The sequence below is a fragment of the Rhinopithecus bieti genome, unplaced genomic scaffold (genome assembly GCF_001698545.2).
Source record: "Rhinopithecus bieti isolate Rb0 unplaced genomic scaffold, ASM169854v2 scaffold_57691, whole genome shotgun sequence".
In the NCBI taxonomy this organism is placed as follows: domain Eukaryota; kingdom Metazoa; phylum Chordata; class Mammalia; order Primates; family Cercopithecidae; genus Rhinopithecus; species Rhinopithecus bieti.
In genome coordinates this window covers 2,839,471-2,865,189 of record NW_016824383.1, presented here as the reverse complement: position 1 = coordinate 2,865,189, position 25,719 = coordinate 2,839,471, and the positions used below count along the sequence as shown (strand labels likewise).

At 36.2% G+C, this 25,719-nt stretch overlaps 1 protein-coding gene across 1 annotated transcript in view; it reads right to left on the bottom strand.

The window, feature by feature from the left end:
- Window positions 1-6,379: 6,379 nt before the first annotated feature.
- The window catches only part of ERO1B (endoplasmic reticulum oxidoreductase 1 beta), a 67,976-nt gene continuing 48,636 nt past the window's right edge, over window positions 6,380-25,719 (bottom strand). Inside the window, exons 7-15 of the mRNA XM_017862246.1 lie at window positions 25,459-25,579; window positions 24,965-25,011; window positions 18,683-18,709; window positions 15,032-15,124; window positions 14,652-14,898; window positions 13,460-13,529; window positions 10,277-10,363; window positions 9,182-9,315; window positions 6,380-6,953 (exon numbers count right to left, since the gene is read on the bottom strand). Of these exons, the coding sequence (XP_017717735.1) occupies window positions 6,893-6,953; window positions 9,182-9,315; window positions 10,277-10,363; window positions 13,460-13,529; window positions 14,652-14,898; window positions 15,032-15,124; window positions 18,683-18,709; window positions 24,965-25,011; window positions 25,459-25,579 (887 nt within the window). The 3' untranslated portion in view covers window positions 6,380-6,892. The remainder of the gene's footprint in view (window positions 6,954-9,181; window positions 9,316-10,276; window positions 10,364-13,459; window positions 13,530-14,651; window positions 14,899-15,031; window positions 15,125-18,682; window positions 18,710-24,964; window positions 25,012-25,458; window positions 25,580-25,719) is intronic.

Below are 25,719 nucleotides of genomic sequence, written 5' to 3'. Positions count from 1 at the left end.
TCTTCTGAGGATGTCCCTGTGCCCATACCTAGATCTGTGTCAGAGTCCCTGTACCTGTTGCCCGGTTCCTATGGGCCAGGGCACTGATACTACATTCATTCCGTGTGGAGTTCTGAGATTGGCTGCCCAGGTCATTAATTATGGGTTCAGGGTCAGGGTCATAAGATCTAAATCCAGTGACTCAACAACTCCTAATGACATCTACCTGGTTCCTCCAAGTCTGGATTCTCTACCTCTAGTCCTTGAGCTATGGCTGGGCCCTGTCTTCTGTTTTCTCAAACTGATTAATATCTTGCTAATACTAATTCCCTAGCTCCAAACCTGGTCTGCCCTTTTGGACCTTGGATGCCCTACCGTTCAAAATATTACACTTTCTATGTCCAGAACAGATTTTTCTGCCCCCGAACTTAACTGGAGATCAGATGCCTATAAGATTCCCAAAATTGCCCCCTTTTTCTATTGATTCCTGTTACTATGACCTTTTTCCCCATCTATCTCACTAACCTATAACAGTCCCTCCAGTCTCTTGGCAGGCCCAAGTTACAGTGCTCCTTGAAGGGATTAACCGAAGTATATAAAACATGCATTTATCCTAAACAAATAGTGCTTTACCAGGGCCATTAAATATGTGTAACTTAGTATCCTTTGAGTGCTGTCTCCTTGGTGAATTCACTAGCCAAGAGTCTGGGCTCTAGGTTTGCAGGTTTAAAGCTCATCAAAGGGAACAGAACATTCACGCATTTGGAGGTATATTCTATGAAGGGAAGCCACAGCGGAGGTTAAATGATACCAGAGTGTTGCTTGGAATGTTAACTCCGCTCTGACCAGTGTTAGCAGAATGACTTTAATTAATAGCATCAATCTATGACGATCTGACAGCACTGTCGAGACAACACTCAGATTCATTCACATTGAGGACACCTTCTGCACTAGATAGGTGTCTAGTTGGCCATTCCCTTTTGGTTGATGTATTTTTTTCTTTTGGTGCATTCTCACTATAATCTAGTTAGGTTATAATGTCTAAGTTATATGATGGTAGGAATGTTTGTCTGTTTTGTTCACTGCTATAGTCCCAGCTCCTATAACAGTGAATGAATAGTCAAATCCTGGTTTTTGGTAGATTTTTTTTTTGTTTTTTTCCACAGTAACTTCTTGCACTTGCACTTTTATCCACATATTGATTTTACAAGTTTAGTGCTCTTTTAAGGATTCCTCCCTCTTGTCTTATGAATCTTTGACAGATACCCAACTTTTGGGCAAATAATATGTAATGGAATAAAAAATGAAATAGGGATTTTACATGAGAACAGTCCTTAAATCATTCCTAGAGACTATCTTAAAATAGAAGCACTGAGATGACATTCTGTCCACACAGGCATTGCCTCCTGTCTCTATCTGCCGTCATCTGTTTGGGCACTGCCAAATAGAACACTGTAATAATTAAAAAGTAATAAAAAGTATATCTTTATCAGGTAAAGTATCACAAGAACAGTGACAAAATAAGTGGTTAAAAGTGCAACCCTTGGGAGAGAACTTGAGTTGGACAGTTTTAGTATGCTCTATATGTTAAGAATTTTTTAAAGCTCATATGGAAAAATAAACAAGAACAATTAGAAAAACTGTATTAAAAAAAAAAAAAACAGGTGGTGGGGAAGAATGAGGGAGAACCAGTGCACTAGATTAAAACTAAAGCCTGGGTAATTAAAACAATGTGGTACTAGTGCATGACTAAATAGACCAGTGAAATAGAAACAGAATGCAGATGCAGAGCTAAATACATATGAGGATTCTACGATAAGATCCATGTAGCCTCTCAAATTCATCAGGAAAAAACAAACAGTTCAATAAATAATATTGGAACAACTGGGTTAATCATCTATGGAAAAAATTAGGTTAGATCCATAATTTACATCTTATGCCAGAATGTACTTCAAAGGTTCAAAATTTAGATGTAGAATTTAGGTGAATTATTCTATTGCTCTGGATTGAGAAAAACATTCTAATTATGACTCAAAATCCAGGAACCACTAAAAAATTGGTAATTCAGACTACATAAAAATTTTTTAAAACTCATGACAAAACCATTATAAGCAAAAGACAGATGACAAATTGGAAATAAAATATTTGCAACTCATTACTGTCAAAGGGTTCATATCCCTAACAAATAAACAACATATGAACGACATAGTAGAAAAATGGATAGGAACAAAATAATATGGGAACACAAAAGGAAATACAAATGGCTCCTAAACATATTAAAAGGTGATCAACCTTAGGCATCATAAAAATGTACATACTGAGCAGTCAGGTGTGTGCTGTGCACCTATCATCCAGGCTATTCAGGAGGTTAAGGCTGGAGGATCACTTCAGCCCATGAGTTTGAGGCTACGGTGAACTATGATCATACCACTGCACTCCAGCCTGGGTGATAAGGTGGGACCCTGTCTCTTTTTTAAGGAAAAAAAAAAGGAAAATAAAAGAATGTACACATTGATATATATTTTCACCTATCAGAATGGCCAGAATCCAACATTTTAATAACACATCCATTGGTAAAGCTGCAGGTTAGCAAGTGCTACCATACATTTTGATGGTATGTGAATTGATGACTAACCCTATGAAAGACAATATGCCAGTATCTTTCAAAATTATAAATGCACAGTCTTTGCCCCCAAAATTCTTATCTTTGGGAATGTATTCTGCAGGCACAATATTTATATAAATGTGAAATGACGTATGTACAAGGTCTGGAAACAACTGCACTGCCCATTAATAGAGGACTGGTTAATTCAGCACTGGCACATTCACATAATAGACTACCAAGCATCTACTTAAAAAATGAGAAAACTATCTAGTCATATGTGAAGACTGCCAAGACATACTAGGTGAAAAAAATGAAATATTACATATATGATGTCAATTTTTGAGTAAAATGAGAGAAAACATAAGACTTTCCATTTGTTTATGTTTGTACATGTCTAAAACAGTGTGGATGGAAACCTAAGAAACCAAGAACACAGGTGATTAATGGTGGGAGATGTGTGTGCAGTGTAGGAAGCTGGGCCAAGGACAGAAGGAAGACATTCACGGAGTAACTTTTTCTATGGTTTGTTTCTTTTAACCACGTGAATGTATTACCTATTCAAAAAAATTAAATAAAATAAGCATTTTATAAGCTTTATGATGCAATACAAATCAAACAATGCTTTTAATAGTTCCCACTTCGTAGCTGAATGGTAAAAGGCCAACTTATAAAACATCACAAAGTTTCTAGAATCAGTCTTTCTCGTCTCAAATTCTTGCTACACAACCTAGAATTTGTGACTATGGACAGGTTACTTAGCCTTTTTTATCCTCAGTCTTCTCACTTATAAAACAGAGAAGCAATTGTACCTACCTACTAGTGCTGTTGTGAAGATCTAACAGTGTATTTATTTAAACCCAAACTATGCATGTAAAAGCCCTTCACAGAGTGCCAGCCAATGCTTGCCATTATAAGAAACAACTTCTGATAAATACATCTTCTCCCTTCTCCGCAGGTTACAATCAAATCCTCATGCCACAAAAGGAAACACTTAAAATAGGGGGCAAAACAAGACAGAAAAGATTGCAGAAACATGTACTTTAATTCACATTTTCTAGATTATGGTGGGTACAACAGCAAATTATTTGGAATTCTGTTCGAAAATCAAAGCTTCACCTGTAGATATTACTTAAAATACAGTACACGAGATTTGTGTGTGTTTTTTGTTTTTTTACCAAATAATTTCCATGATACCATGTACCTAATCTGCGTATTTTGGTGAGTAGCTATGGTTTCTGCAGGTACCTCAGTTTGCAAACTACTGAGAGGTTTACTGTGAACTGTTCCCAAATTTTCAGCTGAAGGCAATGCTGATGAAGATCAAAATAGGTGTCCTTTCTTAATTGTGGCACATAGGCAAAGTTGAAAAATATGGCACACAGTTTCATATACATACAGAGAATAAAAATATCGAATAATTCACAATGTTAAAAATGTGAAAACATTTTGACTTGTGGAGTCTATTACTATTCTGTCTGATCCTCCTCATAATCTAAGAACCAAAACAGGAGAAACATTCAAAGTTTACCAATTTTAATACATAGTTTGTCTAACTTACATAGATGCCACTTAAGTAAAAAATAAACTTATGCCATTGAAGGAAGGAATATTTTCCTTTTCTTCATTTTCATTACTTCATCAGCAGGTACAATCATTTCTGTCAGTTATATTATCAAGTGCTGAGTTTTTAAATTAGGTGATGAGATAAAGACAAAATGCCAAGAGCACCAGCAAAGCATTTTTACAATGCAGACAGTACTCTAGTATATTATCACTTCACAACAAAAGATGTGAATTGGAAAAACAGTTTATATCACAAGAACCATAAAATGTCACCAGGCTCACACAATCATTTAAGAAATAAAACACATACACAAAATGTAGGCTGCCCCTACAATCTAATTTATGATAAAGTTAATCAAAATGAATTTCAGCCTAAGAATACTTCATTTATTTTCTTAGTTGTGAAAAAATTAGTTAAGAACCTTAAAAAGAACTTTCTACTCTAACTAGATCTTTTAATTTCCTAGAACATACTCTAATATACTAGTTTTCCTAAGCTTGAAACAAATCACAGTACAGAGAAAAAATAATACAATGGAGACATGAGCAAGGATTTTCTCTAGTAAACGTTTAAATACATAGGCCTAGGCCGGCGCAGTGGCTAGCCTGTAACACCCAGCACTTGAAAGGACCGAGACGGGCTGATCGTGAGGTCAGGAGATCGAACATACCTGGCTAAAACACGGTGAAAACCCTGATCTCCCTAACTAAAAATACCAAAAAAAACTCTAGCCGTACAGTGTTGGCAGGCCGACGCTTGTAGTACCAGCTCAACTCGGGAGGCTGAGGCAGGAGAAATAGGCGTGACCGGAGACCAGCAGCCTTGCAGTGAAGGCAGAGATTCCGGCACTAGAGCAACTACCAGCCTGGGCGGCAGAGGCAAGACTCTGTCTCAAAAAAAAAAAAAAAAAAAAAAAAAAAATAGCCTTAACTGAGGGAAGGTGAATAACCACTTATCCAAACAGTTCTTTATATTATATAAGTAATAAAGTGCAATTTTCACATCTTAAAACTCATGATGAATAACTAAGAAATAATTCTTACTAATTTAACTCAACATAACATGATAATCACGAGAGTCACTTTTAGACAGTTTGCCTTAAGGCCCCCCCGCCTCCACCATACAATACTTGCATCCCTCAAGAAAAAGTAGAGGAGGCTCCAGTCAAGTCAGCCTTTTAAACAACTTAACAAAAAATATCACCACCATCAATAACACAACCTCAAGTTTACAAAGGTTTGAAATTAGGTGAGAAAATAAATAACTCTGAGACCTTAATACCCCCGCCACATCCCACTGAGAGATGGCTAAGTGTTTTTAAGAGGGGTGAGCCAAGCCAACTAAATACAATGTTTTAGATGTCACCAAATCATCAATGAACACATTTCAGACTTTGGCAGGATAAAATATGGATTTAAGAGCACTTATTCTTTAATTCAGAAAAGACTAAAGAGTCTAAGGAAAAACTCTAGATCTTGTACCTGCATTACTTTTACACAGATGCAACTTTCCAAATTGTATCTGCTGACATTTAAAAAAAAAATCAAGATTTTAAATACTGTTTAAAGATTTTAAACCCCAGATTTAGAAAATGACAGTTTAGGACTTAAGAGTCCTCTGTTGCTACGAATCACAGAAAGTACCGTTTATATACAGTGAAAAGAAAAGGTGAGGGGAGAGGAAGCTTAAAGGAGGGTTGACCTAATCTACCTTTTTATATATTCTGTCAGGGAAAAGCTCACTGAGTTCGAGGATTGCATAGACTGTATTATAAAATAAATCCTTTAAAAATGCTTACTTTAAGTGAAAATAGCAACTTTTGTGTATATAATATTTTCAGTTGGCATTATAAATTCATATAATCCCATTTAAATTTTATCAAGAAGTAATCTGTGTTAAATATTTCTGCAATGTTTTCTTTCTAAAAGTAACAATATCCAAAATGTCTTTGTCCCTAAAATTTCTAGGGGCAAAGAAAAGCAAAATCAAAAGGAGTTCTAAGTAAAAGCACACTCTTGGGCCAGCCCATTACACACATGAAATCTGGCTGGGTAGCATAGGGGAGAGGTCTTGTTCACCTTTATCAAAGCAGGTCCTTTAGACTGGAAACAGCAACAATAACAGCAACTAAAACTGCAAATAAAACCAGTGAAATTGAAGTCCTGGGGAATCTTAAGGAGTTTCTGTAACTATGTATTGCAAGGGCCATTCATCATGGTTACAGTTCCAGATTCTAGAAATATTATAATATTTCTTTATATTATAGAAAGTGACACACACAGAGTGAGACAAGAGTAAAATGCATTAAAAGCATTGATAATTTTTTATCACTGACACCAGCCCTAAGCAACATCTGTTCCCTAGTTCTCCTTTTCCATATCAGACTGTGAACAGTGTTATTAGAATGCAGACATAGCCATCTAAAGTTTGACAACTGGAAATAAAGGATAATAGAATAAAAACAAAACCAATTCTAAAAAAAAATAGAATTTTCAGCACATGAAAACACATGAAATTAAACACAGAATTAGTATAACTTACATATTTTAAAAGTATATACTTCATTTATAAATATCTCTAGTTGATAATCTATTAAGAATCATAAATATTCAAGTGAGCATTTAAATTTTCTATTTGAGTTCAGAATTCTTGAAGTCAGATTAGTCTCTTTCTGCTGAATGCTCATAATTAAAAGGCTTTCCACAGTCACTTTATGTCTCTAGTTAGACACATAAAAGCCTTTATTACCTACTGTGTTGTAATAAGATTTTAAAATTCTGCAAGTCTCTTATACTTGTAGAAAGCCTGTAGAAGAAAGAAAAAGCATATTAGTAAAGCTAACGTGATGCATACATATTTCAAATTATTGATATTGTTACATAAGCTATCATTTGAAAGCAAAATCTAAAATAAAAAACACCAAGCACTGAAGCTTCCATGTTTAAATGAGTATTCTCATTAAGATTGGTTTAGAAGGGGCAAAGGAAGCCTGTTACTTCATACTATCTGCAGACACTAGATTAATAATGGCAACAGTGATATGAATAATTCTTAATAAAGAATCTCAAATCATTTACAATTGGTATAATAAATTTATTTTGCACAGTTCTCTTCAAATGATTGCTCTTTACTCAGTGTTGCCCAAACACACTAATTTGTCTTATGTTATTAGCTCCCTAAGGGTAGAGACTCTTATTTTGTCTCCTGTTGAGTCTCTCTCCTGTGCCCCATACCCACTGATGCTTATAGTATTCAATAAATGATTACTGACTGATCAAATGAAGTGCTTCTCAGACCAGGCCAAAAAGTAAAACTCAGGGATGGGAAATATAAAAAAGTAATTCTAAAAGCTCAATTATCCCTATGTACAATTCAGGAGTGATAGAAGAAAAATCTTTAACTATTTAATAGAAGAAAAGTTATTCCTTAATCACTTAGGAGGACAGGCAATATTCTAAGCCCACCACATATATGATCTCACTATCAGGAAACAAACTAGGAAAGCAGTGATTTGCCTGAGTTCATACACTACTAAAGAGCAGGCCAGGATTCCAGAACTGTAGGACCCCTGATTCTGAGTCCATTACTCTGGGGAACAATAAAAGGTAATAAGCTTTAGATATAGAACTAAAACAAGAAAGGCTGCATTTGTGAGTATTTTTTAAGAGACCGAAGGAAATTTTCAATTGTTTTGAAATTCTCAATTGCTTTCATCTTTCTCAACTTGGACTTAAGAGATGCTTAAATTATTTACAATAATTTTCATTTCAATTTATTTAAATTTCATTCAGTATCTCCTGTGTTATCTTTCTACAGGCCTCATAAGTGGACTGAATTTTTTATGAAATGCCAGTTCATGGATAGTCTATATCTATCCTGTGTCTGAAATCTCAACCTACATAGTCATCTTTAAATACAGGGAAGCAACAGGTGAAATCCTTGCTATTGAGATGGGAAATGGCCAGGCACAGTGGCTCATGCCTGTAATCCCAGCACTTTGGGAGGCCAAGACAGGAGAATCACTTGCAGCCAGGTGTTTGAGACCAGACTGAACAACAAAGTGAGACCCCATCTCTACAATTTTTTTTTTTAATTAGTCAGGCAAAATAGCATGTGTCTGTAGTCCCAGCCACTCGGGACGCACAGGTGGAAGGAATGCCTGACCCCAGGATTTGGACGCTGCAGTGAGCCACTGCATTCCAGCCTGGATGACAGGGCAAGACCCTCATTTCTTTAAAAAAAAAAAAAAAAAAAAAAAGCGAGGGGACATATAATAAATCTGTTTTAATTTAACTGTTTCTTTTAACTTAAAACACATGTTAAGAAAACAAGAAATAATCTGTGTATTACTTAGTCCCCTATTGTTTTTTTTTAATTCTTCCTCAAGTTGACTTTTTTCTCTTTTTCCCCAAGGAAGCACAGTATTATTTTCTGTGATTCTTTTCCTTCTGTTCTGTATTCCTCAGTTGGCATTACATGCATCTCTGGGGGCAAATTCAAATTATTTTTTAAACCACTGGTGATATAAACAAGCAAGCAAATTATATGTCTGAATACAGAAGTAAATCATGTAGAAATGAGTGAAAGAAAAATGACCTCTGAGCTTCAGAAATAAAAAGCATACTGCAGGAAAGAGGTGAGAAAAGAACAAAATAGTAATGAAAATTTAAGAAAAATAAGGAGCAGATGAAGCTTTTAATTTTCTTTCATCATCTTCTCAATCGCACATTTCTTACTCCTGCTATTGTAGTTGAACAAGTTATAGCTAAGTAAAAAGATTATTAGAAGAATATCTTCCTCACAAAATTAAGGCGGCAAACTGAAAAACACTGGCAATTGGAAACTCAGTTTTTCCTATGACCTGCAGAGAAACTGGCTTGTCAGCATTAAGGCCTCTCGAAGTTAGTACAGATACAATACAAAATTTTTTTTTGTCAACAAAACAAACCCTACTTTTAGCAGAGAAGATTATCTTTGCAGTTTGTTGAAACCCAGTGGGAAATCAAAAATCTTCAACACATAATAGTTCTTACCTTCCAAAAGCATTTAAAAGAGCAACTATTTCCTGTCGGGTGAGTTGGAAGCCTTTAGATGGACTATTCTCTGGAAGCTTTTGGATTTCTTTTTCAGAGAATAATATCTTCAGGGCAGTTCCTAAACCCTGAGTCTAAAGAAAATACCAACAAACTCGTAATTAACTTTATATAATAATAACTAGTATAAAGGCTTAAAGGAATATACAGCCACTGTTATGACAGAAAATTCATATGAACTGAGCTTTTCACAAAAATGTTACTACAGTTTCTACTTTCTCACAGGTTATGCATATGATAAACATATCTGAGCTGTTAAGGAAACCTGAATAGTCTAACACTTATTGAATACATATCATACTACTCCAAATTATTAAAATGCCTTTTTTAACCTTGAAAATATCATATTAGGATTACAATGTTCAATTTGTAACCATAAAGGATTTTTTACAGCTTTTAGCAATTCAAAACTCAGAGATTAATGATACCTACACTTAATAATTTCCCAATTATTAGCACTACAGAAAAAGACATATTTGATTTCAGTGTAGCCTCCCTCCATTGTAATAATTCTGTCTCTTAATTTTCTATGAATTATCATCTTTGTAAGAAAGAGATAAAATATTCACCAATCCTTTTGACATTGGCTTACACAGAGTAATAGACCTGTCACGCGGAGCTTTCCTATTTTGACTAAGGGACCTTCTTTTGCTCATTTCAACAAATTCAATGACCAAGACTTGATATTTCAATCTTTTTATATAATTACCTTTTACCTTTCTATATACATATGTAAAATACAAATATACTCGGTTCGTAATGACCACCAACTTCACAAATGAATCTGGTATCATACCAATAGATACATAGACACAATAAAACTAAGATCACTAAAGAATAATATGAGAAACATCCTTTCACATACATGTAACACGTATACCTTAATAAATTTCATCAACAGAAAAAACACTTTGGATCTATCTATTTCTAAATTCTAATTCAATGAACAATGAGGACATTTTAATAAAAAGCTTGCACTCAGTGGAAAAAAATAAAGGTTAGCAATGGCTTCAAAAGAGAAGACAGTACATGTACCTGTAATTTTCCCCATAATCTGCATTTGTCACATCCAACACAGTCCATTATACGGGAGATATTCTTGAAATGTAATCGGAATTCCTCCTAGCAAGCAGAAAATATTTTCAGTCTAATTAGACTTTTAAAATTGAACTGCATTTGGCTAAATGATAAGTTTTGATGCTTATTAATAAATCAGTTGTGTTTTTCGTTTGAGAAGGAGTTTTGCTTTGTCGCCCAGGCCAGAGTGCAGTGGCGCAATCTTGGCTCACTGCAAACTCCACCTCCCAGGTTCAAAGGATTCTCCTGCCTCAGCCTCCCAAGTAGCTCAGATTACAGGCACATGCCACCATGTCCAGCTAATTTCTGTATTTTTAGTACAGACGGGGTTTCGCCACGTTGGCCAGACTGGTCTTGAACTCCTGACCTCAAATGATCCACCCACCTCGACCTCCCAAAGTGCTAAGATTATGGTGTGAGCCACCATACCCAACCTGAGTTGTGTTTTGCAACAGTAAAGAAAAATATTAGAACTTATATAACACGGCACATAAAATACTGACATCAATGGAAATTATAAAATTCATTCTGTATATTAATTCAATAAACTTTTCACTTAGGAGCTACTTTATGCAAAGCACCAAAATATGCCCTATGAGAGACACAAAAGTAAATAATACATGGTCTTTACTTTTAAGGAACTTAATTGCTGCTCCCATTTGTTATCTACATACAACCAACAATAAATATGTCTAGTGTATGTTTCACTTATTTTTGATTCTTTGCTTTGTGCAAGCCTATGTCAGAAAGCTAGTCCTAGAACAATAATCAATTTTTGTATCACTCCTTAGTACCATACTATGTATGTTTGTCATGGTTGCTCAATCAATATGAATGATAACAGGCCTGTGTGACACACATGGTCCCACAGTCCTCTACGTTTGCCAATGCAGTTTTTATGGAGATGCTTGCTGGATCCCTCTATTTTGCTGTAATAGTTTGCTACACTAGCCAGGCACGGTGGCTCACACCTGTAATCCCAGTACTATGGGAGGCCAAGGTGGGTGGATCACTTGAGGTCATAAGTTCGAGACCAGCCTAAACAACACAGTGAAACCTCATGTCTACTAAAAATACAAAATTAGCCAGGCGTGGTGGCACATGCCTGTAATCCCAGCTACTTGGGAGGCTGAGGCAGGAGGATAGCTTGAACCCGGGAGGCGGAGGTTGCAGTGAGCCGAGATCGCACCACTGCACTCTAGCCTGGGCAACAAGAGTGAAATTCTGTCTCAAAAAAGTTTCCTACACTAGGGAAATTCTCCTGCCTGTAAGCATTTGTGTGCAATATGCCTTTAAGGTTGGTCTCACCTCATCTGCTAATAAGATTGGTTAAGAGAAAATTTCCTCATTTGTTTCACACGGCAACTGTAGAAAATAAAAATCATTTTATTGCATTGAGGGAACTATTTTATTGCATGAAGCTGGAGGCAAGTAGCCTGAAAACTCTGGCTACCACAAGCCCTGACCAGCTGCCAAAGGGTTGAAAGGAATCAATACCTTGGCAAAGAAAGACAATATAAATAGAACACAAAAACTCCTGTGCTGGTCATATTCTCATATAATATAAGTTATTTGCAGCAGATAGAAAATGGACATAGGTTCTCCTTCATATATCTTTGACAAACAGCAAACACAATCCCAGCATTGTGTAGTTAAAAGCTTGTTGTGAGACTCTTAGGCTTTGCTTATCTCACTTTCCTCATCTACAAAAACATACATAATTATAGTTGCCCTACTACACAAGATCATTCTGAAGATTAAAAGTAGAACATATGTGTCGATACTTAGAAAACAGGAAGCATTATAAAAATTCATTATAAAATGAATTATAAAATTCATTATAAATTAAAATTCATTATAAAATGAATTAACATATTAAATACCAAAACGGCAATATACCTCTAAAACAACTGTAAAATAAAACAACCTTCCAACACTAAAATATAGTTGTGACTAAATTACTTATTTCAGAAATACCAAGAAAGTCTCACCAATGGAGAATCACTCAGTATTGATTTATTGGTTCCTATAGTACATCCACATCTAAAACATCTTGGGGTCAAATGTGTTTTAGAATTCAGAAGTTTTTAAATTTTAGAAATACAGTACATGTACTATATATTGTGAAACATCTCACCAGAGTGTGAGGAAACACCCTACAGTCAAATCCATTAATGCTTCTGTAGCAAAATATAAAAAATTCATACCAAGCAGAATTTGAAAAACAAAAAACTCCACAAAACTATGAGTATCTGCTATATTCTTACATCAGTTTAGGTCAGGTTTTGCTAAAAAATTACCTTGTACTAAACATGAGAAAATGTTTCAGTTTTTGAAACTACTCGGATTTCAGAAGTGCATATAAAAGACTGTGAGGCTGTACTCAAGGATTATTTGCGGCCAGGTGTGGTGGCTCGTGCCTGTAATCCTAGGTACTTGGGAGGCTGAGGTGGGAAGACAGCTTGAGGCCAGGAGTTTGAGACCAGCCTGGGCAACATAGCGAGACCCCGTCTCAAAAAATAAATTTAAAAGTAAAAAAAAAAAAAAAGAATATTTGCCAATTTCAAATAGTTTTATGAACATTTTAAGGGTACAATTTGTTTCTTAATGTACTTTAAGCAAATGAAAATAAAGAACACCTAACATAAAGTTTGGTAATGTTCCAAAAACATTCTCCTTCTGATATCACAGGTTAACAGGTATTTACCTTTTAAGTTAGTCCAAAGGGACAACAACATAATAGTTTCAAAAGCTGTAACATTCCATAAAATAAACTTTAGAAAAATATGTTATTTATGGCCCTCAAAGTGGCTAAAAGCTCATGGTATTTTGAAAGCTGCATCAAAACAACAATATATACTGATTTTAAATAAAGAAAACTTTCCCGCAACTAGTTCTTTTAAAAAGACATTTATAAAGGTGTTATAGGACACACTAATGACCAACGATTCACTAAGCAGTTGGTCAATAGGAACTGAGAAAGAAATATGGAAAAGGCTTTTTGTACCATTTGTGGTAAAATCCAATCAGACCAACTCCGACAAGCTGGAAAACCGGGAAAGAAAATAATTTAGATGAACAGCATTAAAACATAACCAGCAAGCTGCTCCTAACCCCATGTCCCAGTCAAGAACTTTTTACCTTTAGTGACTTAGCCCCTTTTTTGTCGCCTGCAAACATGGATTTCTCATCAAAGTGCATGGGAAAGGACCTGATAAAATGATAGTATTGTAGTAAGTTACACATGAAAAATCCGCATACTCTGTATCAGAAATCTGATAAAATTTTCTATCCTTACAAATATTTAAAATTCATTATTTACTCTGATTTAAGGTTTGATAATGTAGAAAAGTGACAAACAGTTCACACACAAACTATTTCATGAAAGACTAAAGCAAAACACAGATGGCTGTTAAATTTGGTAATACTGTAATGTTTTAAATAAATGACATAATCTAAAAAATTAACTGAAAATCTATGTAAAAAATAGGCAATATTCTCTTAATATTCTTTAAAAATGTAATACATAATTTACTTTAAACACTTCTTAATCTTTCTCCTCCATGCTTATTTCAAAAACCAGTAAACTTGAGTTTTCTTGACCAAGTGTTTTGTTTGAAAGGTTATATTCTAGAAGGTAAAGCTAATGTTTCCTTACATATCCATCCCAATGCAAACACACATATAATATCACCTCAATTTAAATATAGTAACTAGAGGCCAGGCAGGATGGCTCACGCTTCTAATCCCAGTACTTTGGGAGGCAGAGGAGGGTGGATCACTTGAGGCCAGGAGCTTGAGACCAGCCTGTTCAACATGGTGAAACCCCATCTCTACTAAAAATAACAAAAATTAGCTAGGTGTGATGGCACACACCTGTAATCTCAGTTACTCAGGAGGTTGAGGCACAAGAATTGCTTGAACCTGGGAGGCAGAGGCTGCAGTGAGCCAAGATCGCGCCACTGCACTCCAGCCAGGGCAATAGAGCAAGCCTCTGTCTCAAAAATAAGTAAGTAAATAAAGTGACTAGAAGAATACAAAATTGGTAGACCATTACAGTAGCACTAAATTTTGATACTACATAAAATTTAGTGATTTTTAAAGCACTATTCTCAAGTGTGAAAATTTCTGGGGAAAAAAAAGGCTTATTGATGCTTTTTTCATCAACATTTTCAGACATATTTTTAAATTCTGTTGTTCTGTTGATCACTTTCCTTTTCTGTTCTATATCTCCCCTTGCTTAACTGTTAGGAGTCAGTTTTTGTGTGCTTTAAGTACTACCTCATTTGAATACAGAGACTAGAATTTCAAATCACGGATAGTCAATTCTTACTTTGTATCTTGAAAGATATTCAGTAGAAGAGTTTTTGTGTCAGCATCTTCTTCTGCATTTCCAGTGTAAAGATCGACAATTGAGCGCTCAAAATATGGAGCCACCTTTGACAAAGCTCGAAGCTCAATCAAGTATAAAAAGTAAAGATTCTTGAGCCTTCTCGGACCTTCTCCCTTGGTTTCCACAGGGTCAAAGCGGCGTTTGAATTCTTTAATATTAGGTCCCCAACTGGGCTTACCCCAGGTTTCTAAAGAGAAAGATAAATACATTACATTATTTTAGTAAATAGGATTTTTTTTTTCTGCTCTAAAGAATATGTATTCCCTCCAATAATTTTTACACTAATAGAAGGCAAAATCTCCACTTAAAAATATGATTACCTTCCAAAAGATAATTTGTGCATAGATGTAAATTGATGCTAGCATGAAGTCCCGATATGAGCTTATAGAAGACTCTTTTCTCCAGACACAAACCTATTCAGAAAATATTGAAAAGAAATCACACCTATTTAGATATCAGAAATATTGACTCAAGGAGGTTCAGTATGTAGGCTTATTTTTGATTGAAGAACATTACAATAAATCAAGGAATAATATAAAACTGATTAGATCAAGATTTTTTCACTAGAAGGCAAAATAAGATTTTGGTTTCAGAATGAAGTTAACTGAATATGATGAGAACTTATTGCTGAAAAAAGCAGAAAAGTTTGAGCAACTGGGAGTCAAAACACTATGGGTAAAGTTGGCAAGTTCCCATGTTACTCAGACAGCAACAGCACAGGTTTTCTTGTTGTTTAGGCTAAGAACTTACTAAAGTAAATGTAATTATAAAGTCACTGCTGGATTTTTTTTTCCCCTTCCTTATATGTGTTATTTGTTAGCAGAGAAATAAGGGTTTTATTAACCTTCTGCCCTGGAATTGTCTAATTTTTTAACCATATGTTCTACTTGTAAGGACCTGAAACTTGGAAAACAGAAATCCAGAAATTTCAACTAATTAAAAAAAAATACATGTTGACTATTTACTACTTAAGTGGAATCATATCAATGGAGTACACGAATATAACAGAATGTTATTTGATGGAGCCTTAAGCCACAGGGGCTTTTTTGCTGAGAACTTAAGAGGTCAAGATAGCCGGTCATCCTATCCTAACCCCTGCTCCCATTTTAAAAGATCTTCTCTCATAATAGGAGTAATGCACATTGTGAATGTATTTAATGCCACTAAACAATAAACTTAAAAATGATTAAGATGGTAAATCTATTGGAGGGAGGAGAGGGGACCGACGAGATTAAAAAAGAGTTCTTTGGGGGGGGAAAAGTAATATTTCTTACAGAAATTTTTTAAAGGTAGTGAAAATGCAGAAAATTTTAAGGAAGTCATGGAGTCATAGGGCATTTGCTTTCCCTCCTTCATTCTAACGAAGTTTTAACACTATGGTCCCATGCAGGAGAGGAGGGCTTTAACAGTGGAAAGTAAAATATATCATTTATGTTGGGGGAATTTTTTGGTGAGAGGTAGAGTGTTAATTGGTATTTATGTGGTTTTGTGTCTATTAAAAATTTTTAGCAATTCACTCTGTTTCTGTCCTATCACAGATGATTCTGAAGCACATGGCCTCTAATTGGAAAAAAATAATTCTTCTGAGATCTCATTCCCTAATTGGGAATTCTTGCTAGAATATTGAAATTGTCATGGATGGGGACCAAAATAAATTAAATTTTATTTTGTAGCTTCCTCCCTAAAAGTATATGGCAATTTTGAATGTTTATGATAACAATGGATACAAACAATATATTTAATACAACATTAAGTACTAACTTCTCTTCTACTAAAACTTTTCACAAATCTATTATCAAGTAACAAAATATCAGATATGAAGTTCACTTTGATTTCTTCCCGACCTCTCTCTCTAAGCGGTGCTTATGTCCAATAAAATGGATAAAGATTAGAGAAGGGACAGTAAGCAAAGCAAAACTCATGAAAATCCATATGCTTACAAACCAGGACCTGGAAAACTGGGAAGCAGTTATAATTTGCAAAGCCCACAAAGCCCTACACTGAAATTAGGCAGAGGATAAGTGAGGGGAGAGAAATAGAAATGTATTTCCACAAACTGTGAAAAACAGGTAACTTCAACCATATTAATAAAAAATAATGCACCAACTAAGTGCACCTAGACACACAACACACTTAGCAGGAAATTGCTGGAGAGCTTCTCCTGGCCTATATACAGTCTGTGCCAGGCTGCAGGGTATCTTTAATTACTGAGGTCCAGGCAAAAGCCTTCTCAATCTCACTCTGAAGTAACATCTGCAAAAGCTGACTTACCAAGGCAGAATCCACCAACTTCTAACAACATAGAGCAATTCAATTACACAATTTAGAAAATGGTTCTCTTCTTCCTCTTTTTGATTTAATTTCATTAAAATTCATTTTCAGCACCTAAACTCTCAGAAAGGTGCTGCATTTACTCTAACAGTAACATTTGGCATTTGGACATGGATTCATAGTTTCCAAAGGAACCTTTACAGACATCATCTACACTCACAGTGTAAGTTAGTAGGATTGCTATTGCTCCTCTCCACACTCCAGATGAGGAAACTGAATCTCAGAAAAGGTTGAGTCAGTTGCCTATGAGGGAATGCTCTTTGGAACCACGTATCAATATTCAGGTACTCTCAACAGTAAGACTGGACGAATGGTTGATATAGTATACATAGAATCCAATATTGTTTCTAAATTTCATTCTCATTACTAACACTCAGAGTCTCTACCTCTTCTAGCCTAAATGCTACTTTCCACAATTTGTATCTTTAGAGCAGAGCTTATTAAACAAAGCTAAACATCTTCTACATAAGCGATTTTCTCATATAATTCCTAACAGAATTTGCACATCAATAATGTTCACCTTAATAATGGCCAATGTATGCGCATAGTTCATTGCAAACAAAGAAATAGGCCAGGTGTGGTGGCTCACACCTGATATCCCAGCACTTTGGGAGGCTGAGGTGGGCAGATCACTTGAGGCCTGGAGTTCAAACCAGCCTGGCCAACATGGCAAAACTCTACTGAAAATACAAAAATTAGCCAAGTGTGGTGCCAGGTGCCTGTAATCCCAGCTATTTGGGAGGCTGAGGCATGAGAATCACTTGAACCTGGGAAGCAGAGCTTGCAGTGAGCCGAGATGGTGCCACTGCACTCCAGCCTGGGTGACAGCGAGACTCTGACTCAAAAAAAAAAAAAAAAAAAAAGAAGTAATATTCATAAGATAACATGACCAAATGACATGCATAAAATAGAATTAGTTTTACTCCGTAGTACTCCAAAAAGGTTATGGCTATGAAATATCAATTTTCCTATGTCATCCAACTTGCTTATCTGTTACTAATATATTTTAATTTTAATTTCATAAACTAATGGCAGTTTGGTAAATTTTAAAAGCATTATATATCCAATTATTAACCTAAGTTATTAAAATCCTACAACATTTCACCTTTCCATTAATAGCATTTGATATTTACAACACTGGAAGTACAAGAATGCAAAAGCATATAATACATCAGGATCTATATTGCTTTATCTTTTAATTAGACAAGGTTAGACTATATTAACATGGCAAACATGTTTTGAACCTTTTGAATTCATATTTATCTTCCATTAATTTTATATATAAAAAGTACTTTCTTGCAAAAGGAATGTCTCCACTTTTATAATATTTTGCATTACTCGTTACTAGAGAAGTAGCTTGAATGAACATTACATACAGAACAGAAATAAGACTGGGGAAACAGTTATGAAAACCTGATGACAGTATTTGGCCTGTGTATTTATATAAACCTGGTTTTTAGCTGACCACTATCTTCAAAATTTTCACATAATTTTATCCCAATGTTAACCTAAAACACATTTTTTTCAAACATTGTGAAAATTAGTTGACTAGGTAATAAAATCCTAGACCTTACAAAAATATGCTAAATAAATCAGTATTTTTTACAAAAAATCCAATAAATTTAGAACAGACTGTTTACCTTCTAGCCATGTGTAGAATGATTCTCCTGAGAGAGAAAGAAACGTGAATTAAAATATTATATGGTCATTTATAAAGTAGAATAAATTAGGTTTATAAAATATTTCTGCAGTCTGCAGGGCATGGTGGCTCATGCCTGTAATACTAGCACTTTGGGAGGCCGAGGCGGGTGGATTACTTGAGGACAGGAGTTCAAGACCAGCCTGGCCAACATGGCGAAACCCCATCTCTACTAAAAATATGAAAAATTAGCCGAGTACGGTGGTGCAGGCCTGTAATCCCAGCTACTAGTGAGGCTGAGGCAGGAGAACTGCTTGGACCCAGGAGGCTAAGGCTGCAGTGAGCCGAGATCATACCACTGCCCTCCAGCTTGGATGACAGAGTGAGACCCTGTCTCAAAAAAAAAAAAAAAAAAGACAGATTAAGTAATCTCTCTAAAATGTCTACTGCTTCGGGTAAAATAAAAAATAGTCATATGGTTCTAGGAAATAAAGCCTACAAATAATTTAAGTAACTTTAAGCGAGTGTTTTTACAAATATTTTGACTATTAAATTTTTTTTTTTTTTTTTTTTTTTTTTTTTTTTTTTGAGACGGAGTCTTGCTCTGTCGCCCAGGCTGGAGTGCAGTGGCCTGATCTCAGCTCACTGCAAGCTCCGCCTCCCGGGTTTACGCCATTCTCCTGCCTCAGCCTCCCGAGTAGCTGGGACTACAGGCGCCCGCCACCTCGCCCGGCTAGTTTTTGTATTTTTAGTAGAGACGGAGTTTCACCGTGTTACCCAGGATGGTCTCGATCTCCTGACCTCGTGATCCGCCCGTCTCGGCCTCCCAAAGTGCTGGGATTACAGGCTTGAGCCACCGCGCCCGGCCGACTATTAAATTTTTTAAGAAAACATTTCAGTCAAAATATTACGAGCTGGGCACAGTGGCTTGGACCTGTAGTTTCAGTTAACTCAGAAGGTTGAGGGAGAAGGATTGCTTGCGCCCAGGAGTTCGGATCCAACCTGGGCAACATAGCGAGATCCTGCCTCTTAAAAAAAAAAAAAGTACTATAAATCTTATTCATTGAAGGGTAAATATCTGAACACGGAACAAACATTTTAACAATCTCAAATTTGCTTTTCATAACAACCATAGTGCTTTTTAAATATTCCAAAAAAACAGTGAATTATAATTAACACAAACATCAAACTATTGATTATTCCATTTTCCTAATCCAATAAAACTAAGAATATTTTCTTAATTTTTCTTTTTTTTTTTTTTTTTTTTTGAGACGGGAGTCTCACTCTGTCACCCAGGCTGGAATGCGCAGGGTGCGACTTGGCTCACTGCAACCCTCCACCTCCTCCCGGGTTCACGCCATTCTCCTGTCTCAGCCTCCTGAGTAGCTGGGATTACAGGTGCCCGCCACCAGGCTCGGCTAATTTTTTTGTATTTTTAGTAGAGACGGGGTTTCACCGTGTTAGCCAGGATGGTCTCCATCTGCTGACCTTGTGATCCACCCGCCTCAGCCTCCCAAAGTGCTGGGATTACAGGCATGAGCCACCGCACCTGGCCGAATATTTCCTCAATTTTCTAAGACTAGTAAGTTTTAAGGGGCAGCTAAAAAAATCTCTTAATTTTCGATATAATTCTTCAGGAAAGTTAATACTAATATAATACAGAAGGGCTTAACTAATCTGTGTACTGAATGCTGAAGAACATCTCTGGGGTTGGGGAGATGCTGGTCAAGGGATACAAAATTTCAGTTAAAGAAAAGCAGTAAGTTCACGAGATTTATTGTAAAACATGGTGGCTGTAGTTAATCACAATGTACTGTATTCTTGAAAATTGCTGTGATTTAAAGTGTTTTCGCCAAAAAAATGGTAAGTATGTGAGCTAATTAGCTCAATATATCCATTCCACAATGTATACATATTTCAAAACATGTTAAACATGATAAAATACATAATTTTATTTGTCAACTTAAAAAAAAAAAAAAAAAGAACTATTCCTGGCCCTATAACCTTCTTCAGAGTGGGGGAAAAAGAAAGAAAAGAGAGCAGTCAATAAGGATCAAAATTGGTAATGCACTTCCTGAGTTACCTATCCTGTTTTTTGTTTTTTTTTAATTGAGAACGATAGAAATTATAGAAAAACTGAACACTCAGATGAGCTGAGTAAGGAGTCTAGGGATAAATTAGATGGTGGGGAATTACTTTGCTTACTGAGAGTCTTCATACTTTGCACAACAATGAAAACATCTAGCAAATTAATTCATTCAACATATAGTAAGGATCACTTATCATTATATCACTTGTGATTCAGAAAACTTCAGTACCAAAAGGAAAAGTCTAGTACCCAGCGTACTAAAAAATATGGCCTCTATCAATCTAATTTAAACTACTACTATATAGTCTTACCTACCGCTAAAAAGGGTCTCTTTACTGTCTCCCCAAACATGCTTGACTTTCTCAACTCCCAGCTTCATGCTGTTTCCTCCAACATGTACTATCCAATTCTATGGATCTAAATCTGTCCCATTATTCAAAATTCACCTCAAATGCTACCTCCTCCAGTACGCTTTCCCACATCGCTCCCGTGAGGTACGATCTCTTTCTCCTCTAAGCAGCTATATATCATCTATCGTTTGTAGCAGGTATGGAGTATTTCTTTACCTCATTACCATTGTTTATGTATAGTGCTTATCTTTCCTACTATCCTATATATCCTCAGCTCCTAGAGGGAAAGCACTATGTTTTAAATATCTTCCTACCCTGGACAATGCCCATCAGTGTCCCTGAACACAGGTAAACATTCAGTTTAAATAATTATTTTGGCTATTTTGGGGGTATCTTTTAACCAGCATTCATTCAGTAATCAATTGTTTATAAACTGCTCGTCATCAAATTAAGTATTATATTGATACCTGAGGTTAGAAATTTCAAAGTCAATAAGAAAATAAAGAGGTCACAAGACAAATTATCTGGTAAAACTACCTTAATTCCTTCTCCCCACTTCCTCAGAACATATTCAAGTAAATTATATAATAACCAGAAAATGGGGAACTTGTAATGTGAATTGATTTACAAACTAAGCATTCAGGGAAAATGGTCTTTTTTTTTTTAACATAGGATAACTTTATATATATAAAATAATCTTTTTTTTTTTTTGGTCACTATTCATTAGTAGCTATTTTCTTAAGAAAATAGGAATACTTTCTTTTGAATTACAATAAAGGTAAAAATCAAATTCTGATGGTTAAACAAATTTTCCGTGCCCACACTTGAAGCAAACACAAACATCGAGTTTTGCTCACACATCGATCTTCACCTCTAAAAGAGAAAATAATAGAAAAAATTTTAGAAAATGTCTTACATAGCTCAGATCCCAATACTATTTTTTGAGATTAAAACTGTTAAACTATTAATTATATTATAAACCTTGGTCACTGAGTAGACATCCTGCAAACGAGTCCTCTTAATCAGAATATAGGCCAAAGAGTATAAGATTTGCACATTTGGCCAGGCGCGGTGGCTCACGCCTATAATCCCAGCACTTTGGGAGGCCGAGGCGGGTGGATTACCTGAGGTCAGAAGTTCGAGACCAGCCTGGCCAACATGTGAAACCCCGTCTCTACTAAAAATACAAAAATTAGCCGGGCATGGTGGCGGGCACCTGTAATCCCAGCTACTTGGGAGGCTGAGGCAGGAAAATCACTTGAACCCAGGAGGTAGAGGTTTCAGTGAGCCAAGATCATGCCATTGTGTTCCAGCCTGGGCAACAAGAGCAAAACTCTGTCTAAAATAAAGAAAGAAAGAAAGAAGCCTGGGCATGGTGGCTCAGGCTTGTAATCTGAGCACTTTGGGAGGACCACGAGGTCAGGAGTTCAAGATCAGGTTGGCCAACATGGTGAAACCCCATCTCTACTAAAAATACAAAAAATTAGCCAGGTGTGGTGACAGGCGCCTTGTAATCCCAGCTACTCAGGAGGCTGAGGCAGAGAACTGCTTGAACCCAGGAGGCAGAGGTTGCAGTGAGCCAAGATCACACTACTGCACTCCAGCGTGGGTAACAGAGCGTGACTCTGTCTCAAGAAAAGAAAAGAAAAAAAAAGATTTGCACATTTTAAAATACAATAAATAATAAAATATCAGAAAGCAATTAAAAATAGTCATTAAGACCACTATATTCAATAATTAATTACTATATAAAGTTGCTCCTTTAATCATTATGCACACAATCCTCTCTGAACATTCCTGTTTCCATCCTGGAATATTTTTCTCTTTTAAATTACTGCTCCTCAGCAGAGATAGGCCTTAATGACACTACATCCCAAACTGTAATCAGTGAAACCCTTGGGCAAGGTGCTGCTTCCGGGAGGCCTAGAGGTGGGAAGAGGCCAGAGGCTGGGTTCTAGGGCTACACGGCAGCTCTGCCTATCAGCTTTATTATGTGGGTTCTGAAGCGAGATTTCATTTTTGGACAAAAGTTCCTATTGCTCAAAACCTGTTAGAAAATAGTTGTATAAGCCTAGGGGTTATGACTCAGAAACGTGGAAGAAAGAGTTAAGAAGATTAAAGAACTATTAATCAACCAATTTCAATGGAGACAGCATGTAAATAGCATCAGCAAGAGCTATTAATTACTTCATAGAGTATTCCTATAACAGCTAGGAACCATTCTCTTTACCTAGTCTTGTCTTCTTTCATATTTCATTTTCTTCTTGTCTCCTCTTCCCTTCCTCTTTTTCTATGTAGTAGTTTCCTTTTTCTCATCTTTCCAGCATAAAATGTTATGTCTCCAATATATCACTAACATGGAAGTGAAGTGTTTCTTAGGACTTGACGGTTTTCTTAAGTGAAAAATTGTATTTTCTGCTTTAAAAGTATTAAGTGGCTGTAGGAAAGGTCTGGAAGAACACCTTTCAAACTCTGTACTATGGAATAGAAGAGCTTTCCCTTTTCACTTTATATAACTATTATATTGCGTCCATTTTTACAAAATGTTGTGGAATTAAAACCTTTAAGTTGAAAACAGAAAAGTTGTGAAGCAAAAGTAGTAAAAGAGACAAAGGATAAGAAACCAGGCACATCTTTTTCGGGACCAACTTCCTTCTCCAGGCAGTTTCAATGTGAATTTGGGGAAAACGAGTATTTGCCACATTGTGACAGAGTGAGCAAAAAGCAGTCTATGCAGTCAACCCTTCCAAGTCTATCTGGTTCTCAGAAAGGTCTAAAGATACAAATTTAGATCAGGAAATCAAATTTCTTAAAACACTCCCTGTCTAAAGATAACATTGGAATGGAGGTCAATTACAGAGTTGCTCCCAGGGTTTGGTTCCTCATTGAGAACAGAATGAGGATGTACCCCACTGATGGCAGTAAAGCTATTCTGTTGAAATATAATGCCAGACACAGGTGTTAACTTAAAATGTTTCTAATAGCCACATTTTTAAAATTCAAAAGTATACACACACTACAACAAAAATATGTTACATGACGCATAGGTTGTAGTAGTCTTACCACTTACCCAAACAATAAGGTTCTGTCTAATGGCAATACAGTTTCTACATCTAAATAAGCTAAGATTAAATAAAATTTAAAATTCAGTTTCACACTAGCCAAATTTCATGTGTTCAACAGTCCCATGTGGAAACTGGTTACTTTATTGGACAGTACAGATATAGAGCACTGCTAAAGGCAGCCTACGTTTCTCATTTTTCCTACTCAAAGTGTGGCACATGAGTCGGCACCTGAGGCAGTACCTGGGAGCATGTTAGACTGTTGGGCCTCACGCAAGATCTACAGAATCAGAACCTGCGTGTTACCAAGACTCCTAGGTGATTTGTATGCACGCTGAAGTCTAAGAAGCAGTTACGAGACATTGGCTGTCAAACTTGGTTGCATACTGGAACCATCTGGAGAGTTTAAAAAATACCAATGCCTGCTGTTCTCATTCCAAGGATTCTGACTTAATTAGTATAGTGTAGGGCCTGAGCATCCAGATTTTTCAAGAAGTCCCCAGGAAATCTTTGATATCTATTTCTTCCTCACATATTTTAATTATTTTACATAAACTTCCTAGTTCAGGGTCTGGCACAGAGCAGGCACACAATAAATGACAGTAATTATGTAAAACAACATGCCTAGAAATCTCAAGACTTGACTATGAACTAATCTTATACTTTTGTTCATCATTCAAATTAAACAAAATATAAAATGAAAGCTTTTCAATATAAAGTTTAGTTATGAAGACATTTTATAAACAATGAAAAGCATGAAAATGCACATAGGAAAAACCTACCTCGGCTAGGTGCCAGAGGATTTAAAGGACGATAAACAGATCGAGGCCTGAAAAAGAAAGCACAATACCCGAACATAAAATGGTTTAACTTTTATAGTGTATAATTTTGTTCCAGTAGAAACAAATACTCCCCTCCCCACCCTCTCTTTTTTTTTTTTGAGACAAGAGTTTCACTTAGTCACCCAGGCTGGAGTGCAATGGCGTGATCTCTGCTCACTGTAACCTCCGCCTCCCGGGTTCAAGCGATTCTCCTGCCTCAGCCTCCCAAGTAGCTGGGATTACAGGCACCTGCCATCATGCCCAGCTAATTTTTTTGTATTTTTAGTAGAGATGGGGTTTCACCATGTTGGCCAGGCTGGTCTTGAACTCCTGACCTCAGGTGATCCACCCGCCTTGGCCTCCCTAAGTGTTGGGATTACAGGTGTGAGCCACAGCACCCGGCCTCTCCCCACCCTCTATCAGTTGTTCCTTCTTCCCCCACCCCCTCCAGTTACTTGAAACAGTTCTCTTCATAGATGCTGTTCCACACTCTCCATGCAGAGGTCCCTTTATAGCCAGTGTAACGCTCTGGGTTCAGCAATAGGTCTACATACTGAGCAGCTGGAGATCTCTCATCTGAACAAGAAACAATTCATAAAAATCACCCATATTTCACCATTTATCTAAGATTTAACAGTACAAAGCAAATCGGACTACTCAAACGTAAGAGAAATGCGATGCTTTTCAAGTAATCTCCAACTTAAATGGTACAGTGG